Source organism: Triturus cristatus, chromosome 8 (genome assembly GCF_964204655.1).
Source record: "Triturus cristatus chromosome 8, aTriCri1.1, whole genome shotgun sequence".
Classification (NCBI taxonomy): domain Eukaryota; kingdom Metazoa; phylum Chordata; class Amphibia; order Caudata; family Salamandridae; genus Triturus; species Triturus cristatus.
In genome coordinates this window covers 171,328,368-171,354,540 of record NC_140591.1, presented here as the reverse complement: position 1 = coordinate 171,354,540, position 26,173 = coordinate 171,328,368, and the positions used below count along the sequence as shown (strand labels likewise).

General features: G+C 52.8%; 1 protein-coding gene across 3 annotated transcripts in view; it reads right to left on the bottom strand.

Moving 5' to 3' along the window:
* BRWD1 (bromodomain and WD repeat domain containing 1) overlaps positions 1–26,173 on the bottom strand; it is a 2,304,433-nt gene that overhangs the window by 328,995 nt on the left and 1,949,265 nt on the right. For all 3 annotated transcript variants that reach the window (XM_085621250.1, XM_085621251.1, XM_085621252.1), the window contains one exon: positions 493–534. In XM_085621250.1, coding sequence (XP_085477376.1) covers positions 493–534 — 42 coding nt within the window. The remainder of the gene's footprint in view (positions 1–492; positions 535–26,173) is intronic.

The following is a 26,173-nucleotide window of genomic DNA, read 5'->3' as shown; positions in this document are numbered from 1 at the left end:
TGAAATACAAGTGTATAAAATGCATTGATGGAAATAGTGACTGTTTTAGTCATGGGGGAGTGTGCTAACTGAAAGCAACAGAAAACAATTTAGATGCTTATGCATATGTAGTCCTTGAGCCCCAAATTATGTGTAACAGAATGGAAGTCTAGAGAGTGTCATTTCAAAGACTAGGTAGGGTGAAATCTCTCTTCTGAGAAACAAAAAATTACATCTGAGAAGGGATCTCTACAGAGAAGGCATTATATACCTAAAATGTGCTTAGAATATACTACCTGCACTAAAACAATCCTTTCCCTGCACAGGATTTACGTAACTCAAAAAGACCAAAGAGACTGATGCGTGCCAGCCAAAATATCTCAACCACACTGTAAAAAACATATTCAACTCTCAATGAAGGCAATCATGCTTCAAGTATTGTGATTTTACTTGTGGTGATCGGTCGCACATAAAAAGCGGTAATCACACAAAATTTTAACACAATAGACTTACTCTTTTAGATGTAGTTCTTCTGAAAGAATTTTGGTCATTTATCTGTAAAACAAAACTACATGTAAATGACCAATCTAAATGAGGGCAGCAGCAATGGATTCGTTTTTTCAGGACAGCACCAGACTTACAGCTGGCATTCAATATTTTAAAACAGAAAAAATAAAAATATTAAGTAAATTAAATGCAGTGTAATTAAGTGAAACATTTGTAATATTGAAAGTTGGAATCCTTGTAGTTGGGTACTAAATATTCACCGTATCTGCTTACCTAAAAAATGTGCTGTGAATAATATTGCAGATTTGCTTTTTCTTTAACTAAAGCCCAAGTTACTTATCTTCGGTAACAATATATCTGTAAGAACCATTAGTTAGTTATAGATTCCTTACCTTAGAATTACCCCCAGGTGTCAGACTGGATCCGGAAAGTTTTTTCATCAGTAGTACCTCTGCGAGTCGGAAGGTGGCGTTGGTCGGCTCCGCGTTCTTCGTCGGCAGCAGGGTCGCCGGGATGACATTGCGGCAGCTACTTAGACGCCACCCTCGCGCACGGACGTCAGTTCTGTACACGACTTACCGTGCCAGAAATGCAGAGCCATGCAAGACACTGACCATTGGTGCAAAAAAACTAGGGCCTTGAAAGGATGTCCTTAACCCTAGAAATCAGTTCGCAGAACGGGGAGGATGGGTGGTGCGGTAAGGAATCTATAACTAACTAATGTTAGCCGAGCCGAAGGTAAGTAACTTGTGCATCTGAAAGAAACAAGTTAGTTATAGATTCCTTACCTTAGAATAGATACTCCAGCAATACCAACCCCGGTGGTGGGTCTGCGAACCAAGATCACACCAGAAAGTCCTGGAGAACAGAACGGCCGAAGAAGCCGTCTCTCCGGACTTGGCTGTCCAGGCAGTAGTGTTTGGTGAACCTGTGCAGCGATGCCCATGTGGCCGCCTGACAGTTATTCAGAGGCACTCCTCTTCCCAAGGCAGTAGTAGCAGCTGTCGCCCTGGTGGAGTGAGCGCGTAGCCCCACTGGAGGCTCCTTTTTAGCTAGAGAGTAACATGCCTTAATACACAACACGACCCATCTAGAAATGGTGCGCTTGTGTACAGTCGACCCTTATTTGCACGCACGTAGCCAGCAAAAAGTTGATCATCCATCCAGAACTGGTTTGTGCGATCCAGATAGAAGAGCGTAAGTTTTGGGTCCAGACGGTGGAGCCTCTCTTCCTCCTTTGAAGGATGCGGAGGCGGAAAGAAGGTGGGCAAAGTAATGGATGTGGCAGTGACCACCTTAAGAAGAAAGGATGGACGGGTCCAGAGAACCACCTTGTCTGGGTGAACAGACAGGAAAGCAGGCTTTGAGGAAAGAGCCTAGAGCTCACTCACCTCTCTAGCAGAAGTGATGGCTGCCAGGAAAACAGTTTTAAGAGTCAAGAGACGTAAAGGACAGTTATGAAGCCGCTCAAAGGGAGTGCATATTAAGTGAGTTAGTACAAGATTCAAGTACCACTGAGGCATAACGAAAGGAATTGGAGGAAAGAGATGCGTTAAGGCTTTCAAGAAACGGTTAACTACTGGGGACTTGAAAAGAGAAGGTTGATCTGGCAGCCTAAGGAAGGCAGAGGTGGCTGAAAGGTAGCCCTTGATAGTGCCCAGAGCACAGCCCTGCTGGGCTAAAGAGAGAAGGAACAAGAGGACTTCAGAGAGTGGGCAGAAAGGAGATCCACAGCCTTTGCTGTGCACTGTGCCACAAATTTGTTCCACCTGTAGGTGGAGTGACGCCTGGCTGCCAAGATTACGTCACAGACTTCGGGAGGCAAGTTGAAAGACGTCCACTTCTGACGCTAAATCTCCATGCAAGGAGGTGGGGACTGGACAGGTTCGGGGGGAGGACTGTCCCCTGCTGCTGCGACAGAAGATCCTCCTGAAGAGGCAGTCGAATCGGAGGATCGATGGCCATGTTGAGCAGCTCGGGATACCAGACTATTCGTGCCCAATCCAGAGCCACAAGAATGACTTGGGGCCTGTCGCGCCTGATCTTCAGCACTCTGGGCAGAAGTGGTATAGGCGGAAAGGCATACAACAGACCGCAACTCCACTCGCGACGAAAGGCGTTGACAAGCGAGTGCCGCTTTGGAAATTCCAACGCGCAGAATTGCTGAAATTGCAGGTTCTCGCCGGTGGCGAATAGATCTAATCAAGGCTCTCTCCACTGTGGAGAGAGACCTTGCAACACCTCCGAGTGAAGACACCATTCGTGATCCATCATGCACCTGTGGCTGAGTTTGTCCGCCCTGGCGTTTAGGGAACCTGTCAGGTGTTGAACCACCAGGGAATTGCCCTGATGTTCCAGCCATGTCCAGAGGCGAAGGGCCTCCTGACATAGGGTCCACCACCCCACTCAGCCCTGTTTGTTGCAATACCACATGGTGGTGGTGTTGTCTGTGAACACCTGCACTACTCTTCCCCGGACACAGGGAAGGAATGCCTTCAGTGCAAATCGAATCTCCCGGAGCTCCAGAAGGTTGATGTGAAGCTCGGACTACGACGGAGACCAGAGGCCCCTGATCTCCGCCTCTCCCAAGTGGCCGCCCCACTCCAGCAAGGAGGCATCCGTCACCACAGTGTGGTTGGGTTGGGGAAGGGAGAGGGAGAGGGACCTGCCACTGACCAAATCCTGGTTTGTGAGCCACCAATGCAGTTGCTGAGCAGTGCCCTCTGAGATCTGAATGTAGTCGGACAGATTCCCCGATGCTGCGCCCACTGGAACTTCAGGTCCCACTGTAGAGCCCGCATATGCCACCTGGAATGATTGGTCAGCAGGATACAGGAGGCCATGAGGCCCAGCAGCCTCAGGGTCATTCTGACCGAAACCCAGGACAAGGCCTGAAAGATCGGAATCACAGCCCGAATGTCCTGGACTCGCTGTTTGGGAGCATAGACCCAAAACTGCGCCATGTCCAGAACCGCTCCGATGAAGAGGAGCGTCTGAGAGGGAATCAGGTGCGACTTCGGCACATTGATGGAAAACCCCAGCAGATGCAGGAGGTCGGCTATAGCCTGGAGGTGGGAGACGACTGCCTGGGGCAAGCCCGCCTTAAACAGCCAGTCGTCGAGATAGGGTGTGAGAAGTTGGCCCGGCATATGCTGGTCACTAGTTAAAGTGGCCACCTTGAACCAGTCCAATTCGACTATTATGGTAGATAGGTTTAAGACAACCTTTTAAAGAAAGCTATCCTAGTGGTAGCTGTGGAGAGCAGCCTTCAGGCTAAGTCTCAGAGGAATGTAAAGCAGCTTGTTTTACCTTATTATCTCTTGAGTTACCGAATGAAAGGACACCACACAGGTATATATATAAAATATATATGTATTTATTTCTAGACACACTCTACTAATCTCTTTATGAGAATAGAAGTCAGGAACATATGCACAAATCAATGTTTCACAACAAATTAAGCACTTATATGGCTGGGGCCCTAGGGGCGTACCAGACCATATACTAAAAAAGAGGTATTTGAAGAACGACTTGAGAAGGGAGAAGGCCTCAGGTCTTCAGAAGCGGTGGGGCCTCACTAATCCACCCAAGGCAGGTAAGTAAAGGACCCACAGGAGACGCATGCAGTGTGAGAACACAGCCGCGGATCCCAATAGACTTCAATGGAGCAAGTCGTGGTTGGAATTTTTACGTTTTAGGATACTTCGGGAGAGTCTACAAGCAAGTCACTTATAGGGTAAGTAGTTCTAGAGCCAACACACACAGGAGCACCGGAGTACTATAGTTACCTCCCCCAGGGAAGCCGGTGCATAGGTGTCTTTTGGTGTCGGGTCGCGGCGTCGTTTTCAATGGGAGCCAAAGACGACTTGCTGCTTGTGAAGACAGAAGAGGAGTCCGGTGGAATCCAAGGCTGGATTCTGAAGAAAGAAGACCTGAAAGCAGAAGGGACAGTGTTCAAAGTCACTTGCCAGTGACCCAGCGCCAGGAAGATGGATGCCCACGGTAGTCGGTTGATGTCAGGTGATCACGGGTGTCTTGACTCTTCAACCACGAGGTCCAGGAGGCGTCGACAATGACCAGGAGATGGATTCGGAGTGTCCCACGAAGTCTGCAGCTTACTGAGGTGTCGGCAACCGGATTGGAGCCAACAAGCCTTGGCAACAGCAAGTCTCGTGGAAAGTGAAGAAAGTCAGCGGGTCAGACCAGCAGGGTCTGAGGGACTCACCCAGCGAGGGTAAGACAGGGCAGGCCTGGAGCAACCAGGGGAGCCCTTTGGTTCTGTGGAAAAGTCGTCAGGGGACCCACAAGCCAACCGGCAAGGGATCGCGAAGATGCCTCAGGAGGATTCGCTTTGCAGGAGCCCACGGTCACTCGGGACGAGGTAGGCCTCTGATCTTCAATGGAAATCCTGCTGGAGGCTTGGACCACACGTGGTCCAATGCACAAGTTCGTAGAACGTCGTGAAGGGGTTGCACTCGACAATAGTGCACGGTACCCGGGTATTGCTGTTCCTAGTCACTCGTGGGGTCCACTCGCCTCAGCTCTGCTGGGGACTCACGATGGCCGTCGAGAAGTCAGGAAATCCACTTCCGGGGCTGCAGGGACTTCGGATTCCGGCGGGAGCGGGAAAGTTTGCGACAGCTGATTCAAAGTTTTGGTGCCTGCCAAGCAGGGGAGTCACTCATTGACTCCAAGGGAGATCCTTCAGTCTTCCAAAGGTAGTGGAACGTCGAAGGTCCAGGATTCTTCTTCAGAGCATCGTCCAGGGATATCTAGTTTGCAATGGCAAGGGTTCCCTATCTTATACTAAAAGAAAGGGAGGGACTAGCTCTATGACCACTCCTATCGGAGGGTCAGGGGAGTGGGTGGCTACACCCACTTCCCTTTATCCAGTTTCGCGCCAGAGCAGGGGCAGGTAGCCCCTGAACCGGTTTGAGCTGGCATATTCACAGAGGAGCCTACTGCTCCCCCAGTGCAGGACTTCAAAGCACTCTAGGAGTGCACCCACCCAGCCCCAATACACTAAATCCTGCCTGGAAGGTGGTTACACCTCCCTGTGACAGGATGCCTATTGTTGGGCCTCCTTCACTGCGAGTTTCGGTCAGCAGCAGGAGGGCAGCCAAGTGTCTGTGCTGGTGGCATCCATTTTGTGATGCCAGGGCTCTTTCAGGAATCTACTGTGTTTCCACAGTGGATACATGTCTACCCCTCTAGAAGGGTGGGATCATACTCCCACACCAGTTACTGGTGTGGGGGTATGATTCCAAAGCGTTTGGCACCAAACACGACATGTTTTGATGCAGCCATCCCAGAGTTAGCATTTACCGCAAGGTTATAATGCACTTAAGAGTATATGGTTTAACTGCATCCACAAACAGCCACAGAGAATAGACTCTGAGGGCTGCATAGGGGCCCTGCTCAGGCAGAGGCACCCCCTCACATGGAAACCAAGCACCCTGCCCATAGGATTCATAGGGCCTGCCTTAGGGGTGACTGATAGGTTTATGTGTGTGTGTATGGTGAGATATAGGGAACCTATATCTCTGTGAAGAGTGCTAACACTACCTCACCCAGGCTGCAGTAGCAGGCCTGTGGTGTCAGATTTAGTCTGCTTCCCAGGGGTGGCATAATACACGCTTCAGCCCCTAGTAGGCCTGTGAAGTACCTATGCCCTTGGTACCTAAAGTACCATATATAAGGTACCACAGTATCCAATTACTAGTGCAACTAATATGCACAAGTTGTTTAGAGAGAACAGAGAGGCTGGGGCCCTGATTAGCAGGGTCCCAGCCAGACTATAGCCAGAAACCAGTGGTAACAATAGAAAAAAAGTGAGGGCAACATAAGCGCAGATCCTACTCTCCTACATAGGGGAAGACTGAAACCCCTGATCTGTGCAGATGAGCTGCGACCACCGCCATCACTTTCATGAACACCCGAGGGGCGCTGGTAAGGCCAAAGGGAAACACGGTAAACTGAAAATGCTCATGGCCTACCATGAACCGCAGGTAGCGCTGGTGGGCCGGCAGGACGGGGATGTGAAAATAAGCGTCCTGCAAGTCCAACGCTACCATCCAGCCTTGACGGTCGAGGGCAGACAAGACCTGAGCAATCGTCAACATTTTCAACTTCTCCTTCTGGAGGAAGCGATTGACGTCCTTGATATCCAAGATAAGACGCAGGCCCTTGTCCTTCTTGGGAACCAGAAAGTAGTGGGAGTAGCAACCACGACCTACTTCTGGGACAGGAACGTGATTGATGGCTCCCTTGGCCAAGAGAGCCGCAACTTCCTGCTGGAGAAGTGCCAGATGATCCTCCAACATGCGGTGGTAATGGAGTGGCATGGCTGGAGGGGTAGTCTCTATGGGGAGGGAGTCAAACCCACCTGTCCGAAGTGATGGTGCGTCAGTGGGGAAGGTGATGGCGAATCCTGCCGCCCACCGGCATTTGATGGGCCTGAAAGGTCAGACTTGGAGGGTTAAGAGGCTGCTGCAGAGGGAGGGTTGGTGGACTGGCCCGCCCGCTGGCCCCGGAACCACGACGCTGGTTTGTACGTCCCCGGCCGCGCGAAGGGTGTGGCCCTGGATGGGACGTAGCTGGGCACCCCTTCCGTAGCCACGAAAGGGGTGAAAAGCAGACTGCGTCGGACAGGAGGAGAGGCCCAAGGACTTGGCCGTAGCCCGTGAGTCCTTGAATCCCTCTAGGGCGTTGTCTGCTTTGTCGCCAAAGAGGCAACGGCCATCAAAGGGCATCTCCATAAAGGTGTTCTGGACATCTCCTGCAAAGCCAGTGGACCTCATCCAGGCATTGCGACGAAGCTGTATGAAATAGCCCTGCCCAGAGAGTCGGCGGTGTCCTGCCCAGAGAGTCGGCAGTGTCCAGCCCACAACTGATAGTAAACTTTGCTGCATCTCTCCCGGCGGCGACAGCCGGGGAGAGCACTTTCTGGGCCTCCTCAGGCCAACGAGGCAGCACTTGCGCCACCGTATCCCACACTGAGTGCGAATAACAGCCTAGGAGGCATGCGGTGTTTATGGACCGCAGCTCTAAGCTGGTGGAAGAGAACATTTTCTTTCCAAGATGGTCCATCTTCTTGGATTCCCTTTCCGGTGGAGGGGTAGGGAAGGTGCTGTTGGAGGCGGAGGCTTGGACCACCAAGCTCTCCAGGTGGGGTGTTGGGAGAGGAAAGTGGGGTCGCCCGGAACCGGGCGGTGTCGTTGGGCGATCATCGTGTCCAAGGGAGCTCCCGTGTTGGGCCTGGACCAGGTGCCCAAAAGGATGTCAGTGAGGGTCTCATTAAATGGAAGCAGGGGCTCCAAAGAGCTCGGCGCCGATTGAAGCACCTTAGTCAGGAGGTTAGTCCTGATCGCCACCATAGGATGCTTGAGAGCCTCGTCCCCCCTAAGCAACACCACAGCGTATGACGCTCCCTCCTCCGTAGCCACGGTAGGAGGAGACAACATGCCATGGTCGGGTGAAGTGTCAAGACCACTGGCATCCCCCAGTTCCTCTCTCCAGTTCTGTTCGGAACCACGCTGGTCAGTCAAAGGGTCACCTGACCCCTCCCAGTCCTGTGGTCAGGTGCCGTGTCCACGTCAGGAAGGAGGCTGGAGTCGATGCCGGCCAGGGGGCCGACCGGCATTGGGTACGGTAGTGGTGCCATTGGAAGAAGCGCCGGTTGAGGCGTAATAAGGTCAACTAGGCCTGGATCCAAGGGGGGACTGCGGTGCCGGAAGCGAAGACCTAGGCCCCCCCAACCGAGTCTGCGGGGCCCGAAGGCGAGCCTGTGGGGGTCAGTCCGCCCAAAGATGGCATGCATCGCCTGGTAGAACGTACGAAGCTGGGTGGGGGTTGCTCCAGGTCCCGGAAAGGGAGGGAGTTGGGAGTCGATTCTTCAGGCTCCGCGCGCGGAGCCGCGGGACTGGCACCACCCGCACGCCTCATCGAGTAGGCCGACCGACGAGGAGAAGGCGAAGAGTGACAATGCTTCTTCGACTTCTTCTTATGCTTCGACTTACCAGACCCAGAGTTCGAAGACTTTGGGCCGGACTGATGGTGTCTCCGTAACCGCTCCCTCTCGACAAGGACCATGAACGGCGCGGAGCCGACTGCCGTCATTCCAGCAGTTTTCGGGACCGCTCACGCAAAGCCTTCGGCGCCATCAACTGACAGTTGGAGGACGACTAGGGGTCATGATCGCACTCCAGGCGAAAGAGGCACACGTGGTGCGGATCCATCACCGACATCAGTCTGTTACAGGAACCACAGGTCTTGAAATCGGGCATCCCTTGTGCACCTGTTCTGAGCCAGAGACTGGAAACAAGAGGTCGACAAAAGTCGAGAAAAACGTAGTAAAAAAATGACTGAGGTACCGCTCTTCCTGGATCTGTGCTGGGTGGCACGGAAAAAGAAAGAACTGACGTCAGCGCGTGAGGGCAGCGTCTAAGTAGCTGCCGCGATGTCATCCCGGCGACCACGATGCACACGACGAACGTGGAGCCAACCGACACCACCTTACGACGCGCAGAGGTACTGCGGACAAAAAAAACTTTCCGGGTCCAGTGTGACGCCTGGGGGTAATTGTAAGGTAAGGAATCTATAACTAACGTGTTTCTTTTAGACGAACAAGTTACTTATCTTCGGTAACAATATATCTGTAAGAGACATATATCAGTTATGGATTCCTCACCTTAGAATTACTCCCAGGCGTCAGACTGGATCCGGAGAATTTTTCTCCAGCAGTACCCCTGCGCGTCAGTAGGTGGCGTCGGTTGACTCCGCGTTTGTTGTTATCGTGTCGCCGGAATGACGTCGCAGTATCTACTTAGACACCGCCCCTGCACACTGCCATCAGTTCTTCACACGACATTCCAAGACAGAAGCGTAGAGCCATGCAAGACACTGACCACTGGTGCACAAAACAAGGGGCCTGGAAGGGAGTCCCTTACCCTAGAAGTCAGTTCACAGAACGGGTAGGATGGGTGGGCGGTGAGGAATCCATGACTGATATATATGTCTCTAACAGATATATTGTTACCAAAGGTAAGTACCTTGTTCATCTGAAAGTGACTATTAGTTAAGGATTCCTCACCTTAGAATAGATACCCCAGCAATACCAACCCCAGAGGTGGGTCTGCGAACAAAGTTCACACCAGAAAGTCCTGGAGAACTGAACGGTCAAAGAAGCCGTCTCTCTGGACTTGGCTGTCCAGGCAGTAGTGTTTAGTAAACGTGTGCAATGAAGCCCATGTAGCTGCCTGGCAGATGTCATGAAGGGGGACTCCACGTCCCAAAGCAGTAGTAGCTGCCGTCGCCCTGGTGGGATGGGCACGCAACCCCACTGGAGGTTCCTTCTTCGCTAAGTAATAGCATACTTTGATGCAAAGAAAGACCCATCGGAGATGGTCCGTTTTTGCACGGCCTGACCTTTCTGGCACCCACATAGCCAACAAAGAGCTGGTGATCCACAGGAATTTTTTGTGCTATCCAGATAGAATGAAAGCGCACGTTTTTGATCCAGATGGTGGAGCCTCTCTTCCTTTTTAGAAGGATGCAGGGGCGGGAAGAAGGTGGGCAAAGTGATGGTCTGTCCTATGTGGAAAAAGGTAACCACTTTGTGAAGGAAAGAAGGCCTAGTGTGAAGGACAACCTTGTACGGATGAACAGCCAGGAAAGGAAGTTTGGAAGAAAGAGTCTGAAGCTCGCTCAACCTGCGAGCGGGGTGATGGCAACCAGAAAGACAACTAAGTGTCAGAAGTCTGAGAGGACAGTTATGTATTGGCTCGAAAGTAGCACACATAAGGTAGGTCAGAACCAGGTTCAAGTCCTACTGGCGCATTATGAATGGAATTAAAGGAAACAAGTGAGCAATGCCCTTGAGGAAGCGATTTACAATAGGGGACTTGAAAAAAGAAGGCTGGTCAGGAAGCCGAAGAAAGGGCGAAATGGCCAAAAGATAGCCTCTTAGAGTGCCCAGAGCAGGGCCAAAGAAAGAGTGAAGAGAACCTCTGAAAGGGGGGCTGAAAGGGGATCCACAGCCTTTGAATCGCACAATGCCACAAACCTGTTCCATCTACAGACTTATACCATTTTGGCGGAGGGACACCTGGCTGCCAAGATAACATTACAGACTTCGGGAGGAAGGTCGAAAGCGGTCAACTGTCACCGCTCAATCTCCACGCAAGGAGGTGGAGGATGGACAGGTTTGGGTGGAGGACTGTGCCCTGCTACAGCAACAGAAGATCCTCCCAAAGGGACAGTCTGATCAGGAGGATCGATGGCCATGTGCAAGAGCTTGGGGTACCAGACTCTTCGTGCCCAGTCCGGGTTCTCAAGAACGACTTGGGCCCGGTCACGCTTGATCTTCTTCAGCACTCTGGGTAGAAGTGATATAAGCGGAAAGACGTATAGAAGACCGCAACTCCATTTGTGACGAAAAGGGTCGCCGAGCGAGTGCCGCCTTGGAAATTCCAACGCGCAGATCTGCTGACATTGCGCGTTCTCTTCAGTGGCGAATAGATCTAGGCTCTCCCCACTGCTGAAAGAGACCTTGCACCAACTCTGAGTGGAGACGCCATTCGTGATCCATCATGCACCTGCGGCTGAGATATTCCGTCCTGGCGTTCAGAGAAGCTGCCAGGTGTTGAACCACAAGGGACATGCCCTGATGTTCCAGCCACTTCCAGAGATGTAGTGCCTCCTGACATAGGGTCCACTACCCCACTCCTGTTGCAGTACCACATGGCGGTGGTGTCGGCCGTGAACACCGGCACTAGTATTCCTTTGACAGAAGGATGGAATGCCTTCAGTGCAAGACAGATCGCCCGAAGCTCAAGAAGGTTGATGTGGAGGTCAGACTCCGCCGGAGACCAGAGGCCTCTGACTCCGCCTCTGCCATGTGGCCGCCCCACCCCAGAAGTGATGCATCTGTCACCACTGTGAACTCTGGCTGGGAAAGGGAGAGGGACCTGCTGTTGACCCAATCCTGGTTCGTCAGTCACACCACTACAATTGATGTGCAGTGCCCTCCGAGATCTGGACGCAATCTGAAAGATTCCCCTGATGCTGTGCCCACTAGAACTTCAGGTCCCACTGCAGAGCCTGCATATGCCACCTGGCATAGCCCACCAGCAGAATGCAGGAGGCCATGAGGCCCAGTAGCCTCAGGGTCATTCTGACCGAAACCCGGGATAGAGGCTGGAAGATTGGAATCATCACCCGAATATTCTGGACTCTCTGCCTGGGAGGATAAGCCCGAAACTGCACTTTGTCCACAAACGCTCCGATGAAAAGGAGCTCCGATGAAAAGGAGCTCCTCAGAGGGAATCAGGTGTGACTTCGGCACGTTGATGGTGAACCCCAGCAGGTCGGCTGCAGTCTGGAGGTGGAAGACGACAGCCTGGGGCGAGCCCGCCTTATACAGCCATTTGTCGAGATGGGGGAAGACTGGAACCCCTGATCTGCGCAGATGAGCGGAGACCACCGCCATCACTTTCGTGAACACCAGAGCAGTGCTTTTAAGGCCAAATGGGAGCACAGTAAACTGAAAGTGCTCGTGGCCTACCGTGAACCGCAGGTAACAACGGTGGGCCGGCAGGACGGGGATGTGCAAATAAGCGTCCTGCAAGTCCAACGCTACCATCCAGTCTCCAGGGTCGAGGGCAGACAGGACCTGAGCCAATGTCAACAGAAACGCAGAGCCATGCAAGATACTGACCACTGGTGCATTGAAACTAGGGCCCTGAAAGGGATGACCTTAACCCTAGAAATAAGTTCGCAGAACGGGGAGGATGGGTGGGGCGGTAAGGAATTTATCACTAACTAATGTCTCTTACAGATATATCATTACACAAGTAAGTAACTTGTGCATCTGAAAGAGACACATTAGTGATAGATACACCAGCAATACCAAACCCAGTGGTGGGTCTGGGAACCAAGATCACACCAGAAAGTCACGGAGAACAGAACGGCCAAAGAAGCCGTCTCTCCGGACTTGACTGTCAACGCAATAATGCTTAGTAAAGGTGTGCAACGAGGCCCACGTGGCTGCCTGACGTACAAGTTACTTCCCTTCGGTAACGAAGTATCTGGTAGAGACAATTCTAGCTGCATATTCCTTAACGTAGAATTATCCCCAGGCGTCAGACCGGATCCGGAAAATGTTCTCTCCCACAGCATCTCTGCACGCCAGGGGGCGTCACCTCGTGACTCCGCCCTGATGTTGTCCGCGGACGTGACGTCAGCGAGGTCACATAAGTCCCACCCCAGCGCGCTGACGTCAGTTTTCTTGGGAGAACTTTTCCGCGCCACAACGCAGAGCCATCACAAACAAAAATGTGAGAGTATGGGAACAGTGTGCAAAAAAGTTAGTGAAATAGAAAGGGAAAAAGGGAATGGTGAGGCACAGCACCATTAGTGAGAGTGCTAAGCAGTGCGTTACAGAAGGCATGGAAAGGAAAAAACAGAGCACAGCTCTGAGGAGCAACCCCGCACAGCGAAGGCGATATCCCCCCGGAGACAGAAAAACATGTGAAAAATGTCAGGCAGACGACAGAAGTCTGCAACCCCAATCTATAACAGGGAAGTCCAGAACAGAGAAGGAATGACAATTTATCCCAAGACAACACCATCAAGGAGTGTCGTATCCCCTGTAAAGAACTAAAGGCCGAGGCACAGCCAAGGCACCGCAACCGAGAGGACTGCAGATGAGTCAGAAACCCCAAGCAATGGAAAACCAGGGTGTAGGGATGCAGAAGTACACAGGAACCAACCATCCAATCACTGGAAATGAAGGAGTGCAACCAATAAACAGAACTAAGCATCCTGCCAGGGAGGAAGTGAAAGAGGGCACCCGCAGAAAACAAAGCCTCCCAGAGGGGGGGGCAAGTGCCGAAGACCAGCTGAAAGGTCCTCACAGAATGGGGAGGAAGGGCGGTTGTGAAGGAATGTGCGGCTAGAATCGTCTCTACCAGATACATCGTTACCGAAGGTAAGTAACTTGTACATCTACGAGCTGCAGATTCCTTAACGTAGAATAGATACCCTAGCCATACCCAGAGGGGAGGAGGGTCTGCGAGAGAACCTCACCAGCTTGGAAGAACACAGAGCCCCAACAGGGGATGTGTCATGAGGAGAGGAAGGACAGCCCAGCCCCCACCAAGCAGAAGCAAGCAGAACAAGGAGAAGGGAAGGCCAGGATACCACAAGCCGACCCGGGGGGCAAAGGGCGTCCGCCAGAATAACCCGCAGGGACAGACGGCAACAAGAGAGTACCAGAGGAAGAAAAGAACCACCCGCAAAATCCAAGGAGAAGAGATGGAACGGAGGCGGAGCCCGCCTTAGGAGAACACACATGCACACAGCGAAGGGGACAGCTGAACAGGCATCAGCCCCGAGGCAAGGGACAAGGCAGGAACGGCTCCACAGCCAATAAGCGCATACGTGAGATGGAAGACACAGTTGCGCAAAACTCCAGCAAAGAAAGGGACAGGAGCACACGAGTACACACCGGGGCCCACTGAGGTGAACCATAATGACCAGACGTGCGCAGCAGGCCGCTGGTAAATACTATGATGTAGCATTCCCAGAACAGCCGAGCGCTAGACGAAGATAGAGGCAAGGGAACCCCAGAGCAAGCCCCAGAGAAGGACCGTCCCAAGGCACAACCCAGCCCACAAACAGAAGTGGGACCGGCCAGAAGGTAAAGAGGAGAAGAACCAGGACACAGGAGAACACTAGGACACAAAACCCAGCTCCCCTGGAACACAAGGCAGAGGACCAGATCGAAACTGAGGAAAATAAGGTGGAAACACCAAGACAACGCCGTAGACGGCACGACTAAAGTCGGGCTGTCGACCCAGCAGCTTAAGAGAGAAGGCACAACAGCCAACAATCACACTAGTCGAAGGGCTGTACCAGCAGCCAAAGTATAGAGGGAGCCAACGTAAGGACCCCGAAGGCATTCCAAGCCCCACACAGCAGGGACAACCGAAACACTAGGCCCAACGAGAATGGTGGGAGAAACACTGAGGACCGACAAGCGGAAGCTTATGGAGAGAGAGGGGGACCGAGCCCCGCAAGAAGGCGCTGAATAGCGGAGTCCGCGTGGGTGTTAAACAAAAGAACCTCATCAAAGGGCAGATCAACAAGACGCTCCCGAATATTCTCCGGAAAGACGCTATCCCGCAACCAAGCATGGCGGCGGATGGCCACAGAATTCACCATAGCACGGACGAGGGATTCAGAGACATCCAAGGCCGAACGGAGAATGAACGCAGCTATCTCCCGACCATCCAGCACACGGCGCCGCAGATCAGCACGGGCACCTTCGTGAGAAGTGTGAGCCAAAAGGGACTCCACAGAATCCCATAGGTCGGAGGTAGCCCTGGCCAACACACAAAGCATGTTGAGCGCGCGCAGAGCAGCACCAGTGGAAGCGAAAAGGTTACGCCCCCAGGAGTCCAACCACCGGGCTCCCGTGATGGAGGGAGCAACACAGAAGGCAAGGACGGAAAAGCAGTCAGTAGGACAGGGTCCTGGGCAGAAGGATGGGAAAGAAGGCAGACCGGGCCGTGGGGAGCAGGACGGCGGCAGTGGAGGAGCGGATGAGGCACCGGATCCCATGTAGCAGGATGGAGCCCAGGCCCCCAGAAGAGAGTCGTGGAGCGAAGCTTCGAACAGAAGAAGCAGCTCCCCTCCACCAGAGCCCCGGTGGAAAACCCCCACCAAGTGGTCCGTCGGAAGTGGAGCGACCGGGTTGCCTGTTGCCCATCTGCAAAATGCCGGCAGCCGTGGTGATGGCCCGGACAAAGGTCGTACTCGCCCCCGTAGGGCGACGTGGGGGAAGAGAGCAACTCTTCCATGGGCGAAGGCTACAGACTAAGCCGCCCATCCCCTTGCCCTGCTGGAGGAAGAAACGGCTACCCCTGTAGGACAGAAGGCCCATGGACATGTGAGGGGCCTGAGTGGTCTCCAGAGAAGGCGGAGAAGCCGACGGGGCAACCAACTGCAAGGAACGGGAGAGCGGTTCCAGGGGCAGCGGACACGGTGACGGCGTAGAACCCGCCCTGGAAGCCCCTGGGGAAAAGGCCACGATGCGGCGTCCAGTCTCCGGTGAAGAGGAGACAAGGAGATGACAATCCTCCAGAGATGAAGAGATCCGTCTGGACGGCGCCAGGGAGTCCGCAATGGGCACCGGCGTGCCCTCGATCGGCGCCAAAGCGTCCAATAGGGGTGCCGGGCCGACCTCCACCGCCACGTGCCTCAGAGGAGAAAGGGGCGGGGTTGACGCCGAAGCGGCCAATGAATGGCACCAAAAAGGTACCGGCTCGACCTCCGACGAGGCAGCCGCCTGCACAGAGGACTAAGAGGGACTCGAGGAGTTGCCCCAAGACCCAGCCTCTTCCCGCGCCGCCGCCAGGGCCGGGTAGGAAAGCCATCGGTGCCGGAAGGGCGTCGGCTCGGCCTCTGGGAAGGCAGCCGCCTGCCCAGAGTACCGAGGGGGACGAGCCGGGAGTCCCGGCAACCTCCTGCGACAACACAGGGAACCCCGCGGGGTTTTGCGGCAAGACGAGGGCGCCGTGGGTCGAAGAGGGGAACTCCGTAGGGCCGCACCTCGATGACACCACACCTCCAGACACTTAAGTCGAACCCGTCGGCGTAAGGGGCGAAGCCGCCGGTGAGTCCGCAGAAGGCCCCGTGCATGGCGAGGGATCTGCACACATCCCAGGGAGAGGAGGGGAGCCCGGAGAAGCCTGCAGAGCCGTATGGTAGGCCCTCATTTGGGCCCCTGTCACCCCAACGCCAGGAAACGGCGGATAGGGTGGCGAGGGCGCACGTCCTGAGAGGAACCCGCGCCCTCTGGCGATTGAGGACAGGGCCTCGGCGGCAAAGCCAACGGCCAAGGGAACACACTCCGGATCCGCGTTGTACGCGGAAAAGAAGGAAACTGACTTCAGCGCGCCGGGGTGGGACTTATGTGACCTCTCTGACGGGGATAATTCTACGTTAAGGAATCTGCGGCTAGTAGTCTATCAGATAGATGTCTTGCAGGGGGACACCACGTCCCAATGCAATAGCAGCTGCTGTCGCCCTGATAGAATAGGCGCGCAACCCCACCTGAGGTTCTTTTTTAGCCAGTGAATAACAAGCTTTGAACACAAGACGACCCAGCAGGAGATGGTCCTCTTGTGTACAGCCTGGCCTTTCTTGGCACCTACGTAGCCAACCAAGAGCTGGTAATCCACCCGGAACTGTTGTGTGCGATTCAAATAAAATGAAAGCACACGTTTTGGGTCCAGACGGTGGAGCCTCTCTTCCTCTCTGGAAGGGCGCAGAGGCGGAAAGAAAGTGGGCAAGGGGATAGTTTGCCCAATGTGGAAGGCAGTGACAAAATTTGGCAAGAAGGAAGGATGAGTACGAAGCACAACCTTGTCCGGATGAACCGACAGAAAAGGAGGCTTACAGGACAGAGCCTGGAGCTCACTTACGCGCCTAGCGGAGGTGATGGCAACCAGGAAAGCAGTCTTCAAAGTTAATAAACGAAGAAGACAGCTGTGAAGCGGCTCAAAAGGAGCGCACATCAAAAAGGTAAGTACCAGATTGAAGTCCCACTGCGGCATCACAAACTGAATAGGAGGGAAAAGGTGAGTAATGCCTTTAAGAAATCTATTAACAGGGGACTTGAAAAGAGTGGGCTGATCAGGAAGCCTGAGAAAGGCCGAGATTGCAGAAAGGTAGCCCTTGATAGTGCCCAGAGCAGAGCCCTGCCGGGCCAAAGAAAGAGGGAACAAAAGGACCTCTGAAAGAGTGACAGAAAAGGGATCCACAGCCTTTGCTGTGCACCATGCCACAAATTTGTTCCACCTGCAGGCATATACCAATTTAGTGGAGGGACGCGTGGCTGCCAGAATGACATCACAGACTTCAGGAGGTAAGTCAAACTAAATCAACTGTCGCCACTCAATCTCCACGCATGTTCGTGGAGGTTGGACAGGTTCGGGTGGAGGACCGTCTCCTGTTGCTGCGACAGAAGATCATTCCGAAGAGGCAGTCGGATTGGGGATCCATGCTCATACTGAGCAGCTCGGGATACCAAACTCTTCGAACACAGTCCGGGGCCACAAGAATGACTTGGGCCTGGTCGCGCCTGATCTTCTTCAGCACAATGGGTAGAAGTGGTATAGGCGGAAAAGCGTACAACAGACCGCAACTCCACTCGAGATGAAAAGCGTCGCCGAGCGACTGCCGCCTTGGAAATTCCAACATGCAGAAGTGATGACATAGCGCGTTCTCTTCAGTGGCGAATAGATCTAACCAAGGCTCTCCCCACTGTTGAAAGAGACCTTGCGCCACTTCCGAGTGAAGATGCCATTCGTGATCCATCATGGACCTGCGGCTGAGTTCGTCCACTCTGGTTTTCAAAGTACCTGCCAGGTGTTGAACCATCAAGGAAATATCTTGATGTTCCAGCCATGTCCAGAGGCGCAGAGCCTCTTGACACAGAGTCCACGACCCCACCCCGCCCTGTGTGTTACAGTACCACATGGCGGTGGTGTTTTCTGAACACCTACACCACCTTCCCCGTGACAGAGGGAAGGAATGCCTTCAGTGCAAGAAGGATCGCCTGAAGCTCCAGAAGGTTGATATGGAGCCGGGACTCCACCGGAGACCAGAGGCCTCCGATCTATGCCTCTCCCATGTGGCCGCATCAGTCACTACTGTGTGCTCCGGTTGGGGAAGGGAGAGGGATCTGCCGCTGACCCAATGCCGATTTGTGAGCCACCACTGCAATTGTTGTGCAGTGCCCTCCAAGATCTGGACGTAGTCGGACAGATTCCCCTGATGCTGCACCCACTGGAACTTCAGGTCCCACTGCAGACCATCTGGCATGGTTGGTTAGCAGAATGCAGGAGGCCATGAGGCCCAGCAGCCTCAAAGTCATCCTGACCAAAACCCAGGATAAGGGCTGAAAGATCGGAATCATCTTTGACACACCCTAGACTAATATTTACTAACTCTACCAAACTGACAATCGAGTCATCTGTACCACTACTGTGGACCGATCACCACCTATTAAAATTCTGTATGCCCATGAATTCTTTAAGAAATCGTGTGACTAATAAATCCATTTTAATTTGGCCTTGGCACAAATTAACCCCCGATGCCTTTTCAGTCCACTTAAACCCGCAGCAGGTACGGCATACTGACACTGTGGAACAGGTCGCAATAGCCTTTGAAGATGCCATTGCATCTACATTGGACGTGGTTGTCCCTCCAGCCAGGGTTAAAATTAAAGGGATAGCTTCGCCATGGTTTACAGAAACATTAAAAATCGATAAACAATTTTGTAGAACAGCTGAACGCCAATGGAGGAAAACTAAAATTGATGCAGATTGAAGGAAATATAAACAGCTTCACCACACCTATATAAAGAACATTAAACTGGCAAAAAAGTTGTATCTCACTCAGCAGAAAAATATTGCAGCCCACTCCAGTAAAGAGCTCTACAAAATACTGAAAGAGTTTACCTCTCCCCAAATAGAGCAGTTTTCTATCCTTCCTACACAAAAATGGGTAGACTCTGTATCTTCTTTTTTTGATGATGAAGTTAGAACCATCTACTTATCTTTTCCCCAAGGCGACACTGCTCCTCATCAGCAGATTAGCAGCCTGCCCTCTCCACCTCTATAGCCAGAATCTAACGATGTGCCTCTGCTGTTGGAATTTGAACCCCTAACTGTTAATGGAGTGCTAGGTGGCCCAAACAAGATTAAATCAGGTTCCACCCCGCTCTTGTACGAAAATGATGCCCCAAATCGCATTGTTATCTTATTTTGGGAAGGTATTAGAACATCTAGTTAATAAACGCCTTACTGCCCCACCTTGAGAACCATGGCCTCCTTGACCCTTCCCAATCCTGTTTCCGTGCAGCTCATAGCACGGAAACTGCGGTTGTAGATATCACCGATAATATCAGGCTTGCACTGGATAAAAAAGTATCAGCAATGTTGGTCCTCCTGGACCTATCCGCGGCCTTTAATACCATCTCCCATAGCATCTTGTAACATCGACTATGGGAGGTGGGAATCAGGGGGAAGGCCCTGGAATGGCTGGAGAACTATTTAACGGACCGCTCAACTACTGTCCTTATTGACTCTATATCCTCGTGCAGTCGACCAGTTAAGTGTAGGTGTCCCACAGGGCTCCATCCTCAGCCCTATGCTGTTTAATCTCTACTTAACACCGTTGGCAGGTCTCATTAGATCATATGGTTTTGAAACTGTGTCATATGCTGATGACACTCAATTACTTATCACCTTTGGTCCAGATTACGTGGACACAAAATCCCGTTTTAAAAACTGTATGGTCCATGTGAATGATTGGATGGGTAGGCATAATTTACAACTTAATGGCAGCAAGACCGAGATTATTCTGTTTGGTAGAGCGGAGGAACACTGGTCTTGGACTAGTGGCCCTCGGAATTGGTACCATATCCATCTCCCAAGCACTATCCATGAAAACCCATGTTAACACGGTACTTGGCACCTGCTATGGGATCATGCGTAAGCTCCGCAGAATTTTCAAATGGTTACCCATTGAAGCCAAGAAACTTCTGGTGCAAGGTCTTATTATCAGCCGCCTGGATTATGGGAATGCACTGCTGGTTGCAATCAATGAAGATCTGCTTTCCAAGCTCCAGATTCTTCAGAACCGCGTCCAGACTCATTCTAAATCTCCCACCCAGATCGCCCTCTGCTCCCAACCTTAAAACTCTCCATTGGCTACCGGTGCGGCAGAGAGGACATTTTAAAATTCTGTGCCTCAATCACAAGATCCTGGATGACACCGGCCCTAGTTATCTAGCTAAGAAACTCCAATGGTACAAGCCCGGCAGACCCTTAAGATCTAGCACCAAACTCCACCTTGTCTTGCCACGTATTCGAACATCCCGAAACGGTGGTCGATCATTTTCTTATCTGGCCCCTAAGCTTTGTAATAAGCTACCATTGTATCTTCTATCCATAATTGATCATAGATGCTTTCTAAGAGAATTAAAAACTTGTCTCTTTCCCCAGTAAACTGATTATTATATCTTCTGCTGAAGTACTGCCCAGCACCATGAGACCTCCCCGGTAATATGTGCACTTAACAAGAACATTTAACATTTGACATAGCCCGAATGTCCTGGAATCGCTGTTCGGGAGGATAAAACAAACTGCGTTGTGTCCAGAACCGCTCCCATGAAGAGGAGTTTCTGAGAGGAAATCAGGTGCGACTTCGGCACGGTGATGGAGAACCCCAGCAAATGCAGGAGGTCGACCGTAGTCTGGAGGTGGCATAGGACTGTTTGGGGCGAGCCCGCCTTCTAAAAACCAGTCGTCGAGATAGGGGAAGACTGGAACCCCTGATCTGCGCAGATGAGCTGCGACCACCGCCATCACTTTGGTGAACACCCGAGGGGCGCTGGTAAGGCCAAAGGGGAGCACGGTGAACTGAAAATGCTCCTGCCCTACCTTGAATCGCAGGTAACGCCAGTGGGCCGGGTCTGGACGGAGATATGAAAATACGCGTCCTGCAGGTCCAACGCTACCATCCAGTCTTGCGGGTTGAGGGCAGACAAGACCTGAGCAAGTGTGAGCATCTTGAACTTCCGGAGGAAGCCATTGACGTTCCGAAGTCCCAAGGTAGGACGCAGGCCTTTGTCCTTCTTTGGAACCAAGACGTAGTGGGAATAACAGCCACAACCTACTTCTGGCATCGGAACGCGATCAATGGCGCCCATGGCCAAGAGGGCCGTAACTTCCTGCTGGAGAAGTGCCAAGTGATCCCCCGACATGTGGTGATACTGAGGTGGCATGGCTGGGGGGGGTCGTCTCGAAGGGGAGGGAGTAACCCCCTCGGACAATTTGCAGAACCCACCTGTCCGAAATGATGGTGCGCCAGTGGTGGAGGTGATGGCGAATCCTGCTACCCACTGGCATCTGGTGGGCCTGAAACACAGGTCTAGGAAGTCCCTACGGGTCCCACGTCAGTGGCTGCCCTGAGACTGTTGCCGCGCAGGCCTGTGGCTTTGAAACAAACGTGCTTGGGCGCCCCTTCCTTGGCCACGTAAGGAGCGAAAAGCAGAAGCGGAAGGAGTGTGTGTAACCGAAAGGCCAATGGATTTGGTCGTAGCCGCGAGTCCTTAAAAGCGTTTCAATGCGCAATCTGCTTTAACGCCGAACAGGCGAGTGCCATGAAAGGGCATGTCCATCAATGTGTTCTGGACATCCCCAGAAAAGCCAGTCGTCCTCAGCCTGGCGTGACGGCATAGCGCCACTGTCATTGAAATCGCCCAGCGAGTCAGCAGTGTCAAGACCACAACGGATTGTGAACTTGGCTGCGTCACTCCCCTCAGCAACAGCTTGGGAGAGTATCATCCGAGCCTCCACCGGACACTGAGGCAGCACTTGCACAACCGTATCCCACACAGAATGGGAATTACAACCCAAGAGACATGCGGTGTTCACAGACCGCAGGCCTGAACTGGCGGAAGAAATATGTTTTTTCCCAAACTGCTCCAGTTTCTTGGATTCCATGTCCGGAGGTGCGGAAGGGAACGTGCTTGGAGATGCATAGGGTTGGACAACCAAGCTCTCGGGGGTGGGGTGTTGGGAGAGGAAAAGGGGGTCGCCCGGGGCGGTATACACCCTTCTGGCACCGGCTCCATGACGGGGAGGAAACCGGGGATGGCGTCGACCGGGGCAGGCGGCGGTGCCGTTAACGCCGGTGGAGGTCGTACAGGGCCAACCGGCATGGACAGGGATCCAGGTCTAAATCCACGAGGGTCCCTCGGCGTCGAGGCCGGCATCAGGGCCGGAGCCGGCGACGTCAAAGAACGAGGACCCCCAGCCGGACCCGAGTAGGAGCGGCGCCACCGGCACCCTTAGCAGCGTCGCGTGACTAGGGGAAAGCAAAGAGCGACGACGATTTTTCGCCTTCTTGTGCTTTGCCTTACCTGACTCTGAGTGCGAAGACTTTGAATGATGGTGATAGCTCCGCGGCCGGTCCCTCGACCTCCCACGGGACCTTGAACGACGCGGAGACGACACCCGGGTCTCCAGCCACTTTCGGGACTGCTCCCGCAAAGTTTTCGGACCCATGGCCCGGCAGTGGGGACACGACCCAGAGTCGTGGTCGCGCCCCAGGCAGTAGAGACACTCACGGTGCGGGTCCGTCACCATGCGGGGACAGGCCGTGCAGGACTTAAAACCGGGCATCCCTATGCACCTGTAGAGTGGTATATACTTGAAAGAACTGACGTCAGCGCGAGTGGGCGCGTCTAAGTAGCTTCAGCGACGTCATCTCGGCGACTACGACGCCAGCAACTTACGCGAAGCTGTACGACGACGCCTACCGACGCACAGGGGTACTGCTGATGAAAAAACTTTCCGGATTCAGTCTGACGCCTGGGGATATTCTAAGGTAAGGAATCTATCACGAACGTGTCTCTTTCAGATGTACAGGTTGGCGACGTCGATATGGCTCTGTGTTCACAACGAGGGGGAGGCCAGAATCGACATAGGTTGGGGACACAACTGGCGTTGGAGGGGGTGGAGGTGTCACCAATGGAGTCAGCGCCGAAGGAGGTGTCACAAGGTCGACCGGCGCTGATCTGGATCCAGGCCTGGATCCCTGGGGGCTCTGCGGCACCAGAGCCGAAGCCGCCAGCATAGAAGGCTTAGAGGATCCAGCAGAGTCCGCGGGGCCCGAAGGCACACCGGCAGAGTCGGGCTGCCCAACAATAGAGTGGAGGGCTTCGTAAAAACTCTGAAGTTGGGCAGGGGTCGCTCCGGCTCCGGAAAGGGAGGGAGGCTCTTTGTCAACCCAACAGGCTCCGCGGGCGGAGCCGGATGACTACCATCCACATCCTGTGTCGATCGACAGACGGGGAGAACGCGAAGAGCAACTGTGCTTCTTCGCCTTCTTTTTGTGCTTCGACTTACCTGTAGACTAAGACTTCGACGAGGAGTGGAGTGGAGTGGAGCCGACTGCCGGGCCTCCAGAAGCTTTTGGGACCGCTCCCACAAAGACCTCGGGCCATGGCCCCGCAGTCGGAGCACGACTTTGGGTCGTGGTCGCGCTCCAGGCACCAGAAGCACACAAGATGGGGGTCAGTCACTGACATCAGCTTGTGGCAGGAGCTACAAGGCTTGAAGCCGGTCCGCCGAGATGACATCCCTGTGCACCAGGAGACCTGATGGCCCGAAAAGATGTTGACTAAAAGTCACAAAAAAGAGTCAAAAAGTGACTTGAGGTACCGCTCTCTCCGGATCTGTGCTGGCTGGCGCAGAAAAAAAAAAGAACTGAGGTCAGCGAGCAGGGGCGGCAACTAAGTACATACCATGATGTCATTCCATCGAACACGACGCCAACGACTAACGCGGAGTCGACCGGTGCCACATACCGAAGAGCAGGGGTACTGCTGATTCTCCAGATCCAGTCTGACGCCTGGGGGTAATTCTAAGGTGAGGAATCCATAACTAATAGTATCTTTCAGATATTGGTGTCAACACTAGGGACTATTGTAGGAAGCTGGCTTTTTATGTGGTAGTACCAAAGTAAGGGTACACCATGCAAATGTCCAGTCCAGATGACCCTTATTCCTTATTAGTTTACAGGGTTTACTTTTATAATCCTAAGTGCTCTAGTTGTGGCAATGTGGTCAAGCAGCTTAGGCTTATCACAAGGGAGTGTTGAGCACTTGTTGGACACAAGGAGTCAATAAATGAGACACAAACTCGAGAAGAAATCGGAGACCAATTTAGAAAAATATAAGAGATTTTTATATAATTTTAGACAGCAAGATCATCGGACAAAAAAAGAGGAAAACAGCCAAATTTTGAGGCATAAGCCTCAAACGTGGTAATGTTATTCTATGGGAGGAAGAACATATACTGCAAACAGATACTTGAAGTCGAAGTTCAGAGGTGCCCTTTGGAACTTAAGGTACTAGGGGGCCAAGGTCCTAAGAACTGCAAGCAGTTTTAGTTTACCTGCCCTGGCGTGTCCGGGTGCAGGACAGGCTGGTAGCCTTGAATGCTACACAGTTGTAAGCAATGGGCACCTAAAAACAAAGGCTGCAAAGGGGGGACTTGGGGACAAGTCTGTTGGAACCCAATAGGTGGATCGGCTCTGGAGGGTCTCTGGGGAAAGGGATCATGGTCGGTTGTTGGGAACCCGGACTTGTGTTGGAGGCTCTTACAGATCTCGGATTGACATATAGAGGGGAAGGAAACAAGACAGCAGGGCCACTCTCGGTGTAAGCCTCATCAGTCCTGAAGTCCCTCGACGTGCAGGTCTGTTTTGGCAGTGGTGAGGGTGTCCGGATGGGACACTAACAAGCCTGGGTTGCTGCAAGTGCTTCAGCAGGAAGGGTATTGGTGCAGGGAGGCCCCTGGAGGATGTAGCGCCTCGAAACTTGGTGGCAAGATGTGGCTGACATAGAACCACAAACACCTTCCTCCTGGTGTGATGCCCCCCCTGGTGGGCCCGATGTCCAGCATAAATTTGTACCGGAAAAGTATGGTCGGTGCATGCAGATGCAGGGGTATGGCTCCTCCACCCCAAGGGAGATGCTAGATGGTTGGCCAAAAGCTGAGCAGTCCTCCAAGGGTTTGAGAAGGTGCATAGCTTTTGGACGTCGGGTATTTGCAGTTGTCGAAGTACCAGCAGCAAGGCAGGGTTTGGCGCCAAGTTCAGGGTAAGTCCTCTGTTCTCGTGGTGACTGCTCTCTTCTGTCCTCCTTCTGTTGCCAGGCAGACGAATCTGAGATCCAAAAGACAAGGTGTTTGAATTGAATTATGGGGCGTTAAGGGGACCGTAAAATAGTAGTCAATGGGCTACCTACCTCTGGGATGCCTATACCCACAATATGCCCACTTCCTTTAAGGCGTGGGAAAAATCCTGACCCAGAGTTCAGAGTTTCACCAAAACCAAGATGGTGAAAGCCTTCCTCAACTGCCCACTTTAGGTGGCCTACTTTAAGGGTGTGCCTAGCCTCTAAGTGTGACATGCCATTTCCCACCTGCAATTGTTGCAAAATGGGACTCAGGGCAGGGGGTGGCATCCTCTAGGAATGGGGGAAGCCAGGGTTGCATGTCAAAGGAGGCAGAGGCTTTGAGGCCTCTGGCTCTCTAATGCTAAATCACTACACATCCTTTGGAAGGAGGTGTGAACACCTTCCTCCGGAGCACACACTGTTCTTGCCCTCTGAGAGTGTGGGCTCTCCTCTCAAGGGGGTCATAATCTTGTCAGTGGTGGCAGGCTGGACAATACCAGTCAGGCAGCACACTAGAGGACTAGTAGGTTTCAGTGGGTACCTTTAAGGTGCCCACTGGGTACATGTTTCGATAAATCCGATACTGGTATCAGTACAGACTTATCAAGACAAGATGTTTGATACCACACACGTATTCTCATGGAAGCCATTTTGCAGCTGGATAACTCATAATGACCAGTGCCCAGTAGATATCATTAAAATAGCTTTCCCGATCACTTGTAATCTCCTGCAATAGAACTAGAGATCATAGGGGCATGTTTACTCATGCAGATGTGCCCTCACATGAAGTATAGTGCATCCTGCCTTAAGGCTCCAAAACCTGCTGTAGGGGTGAATTACATATGGTACAAGAAATGTACTTAGGCA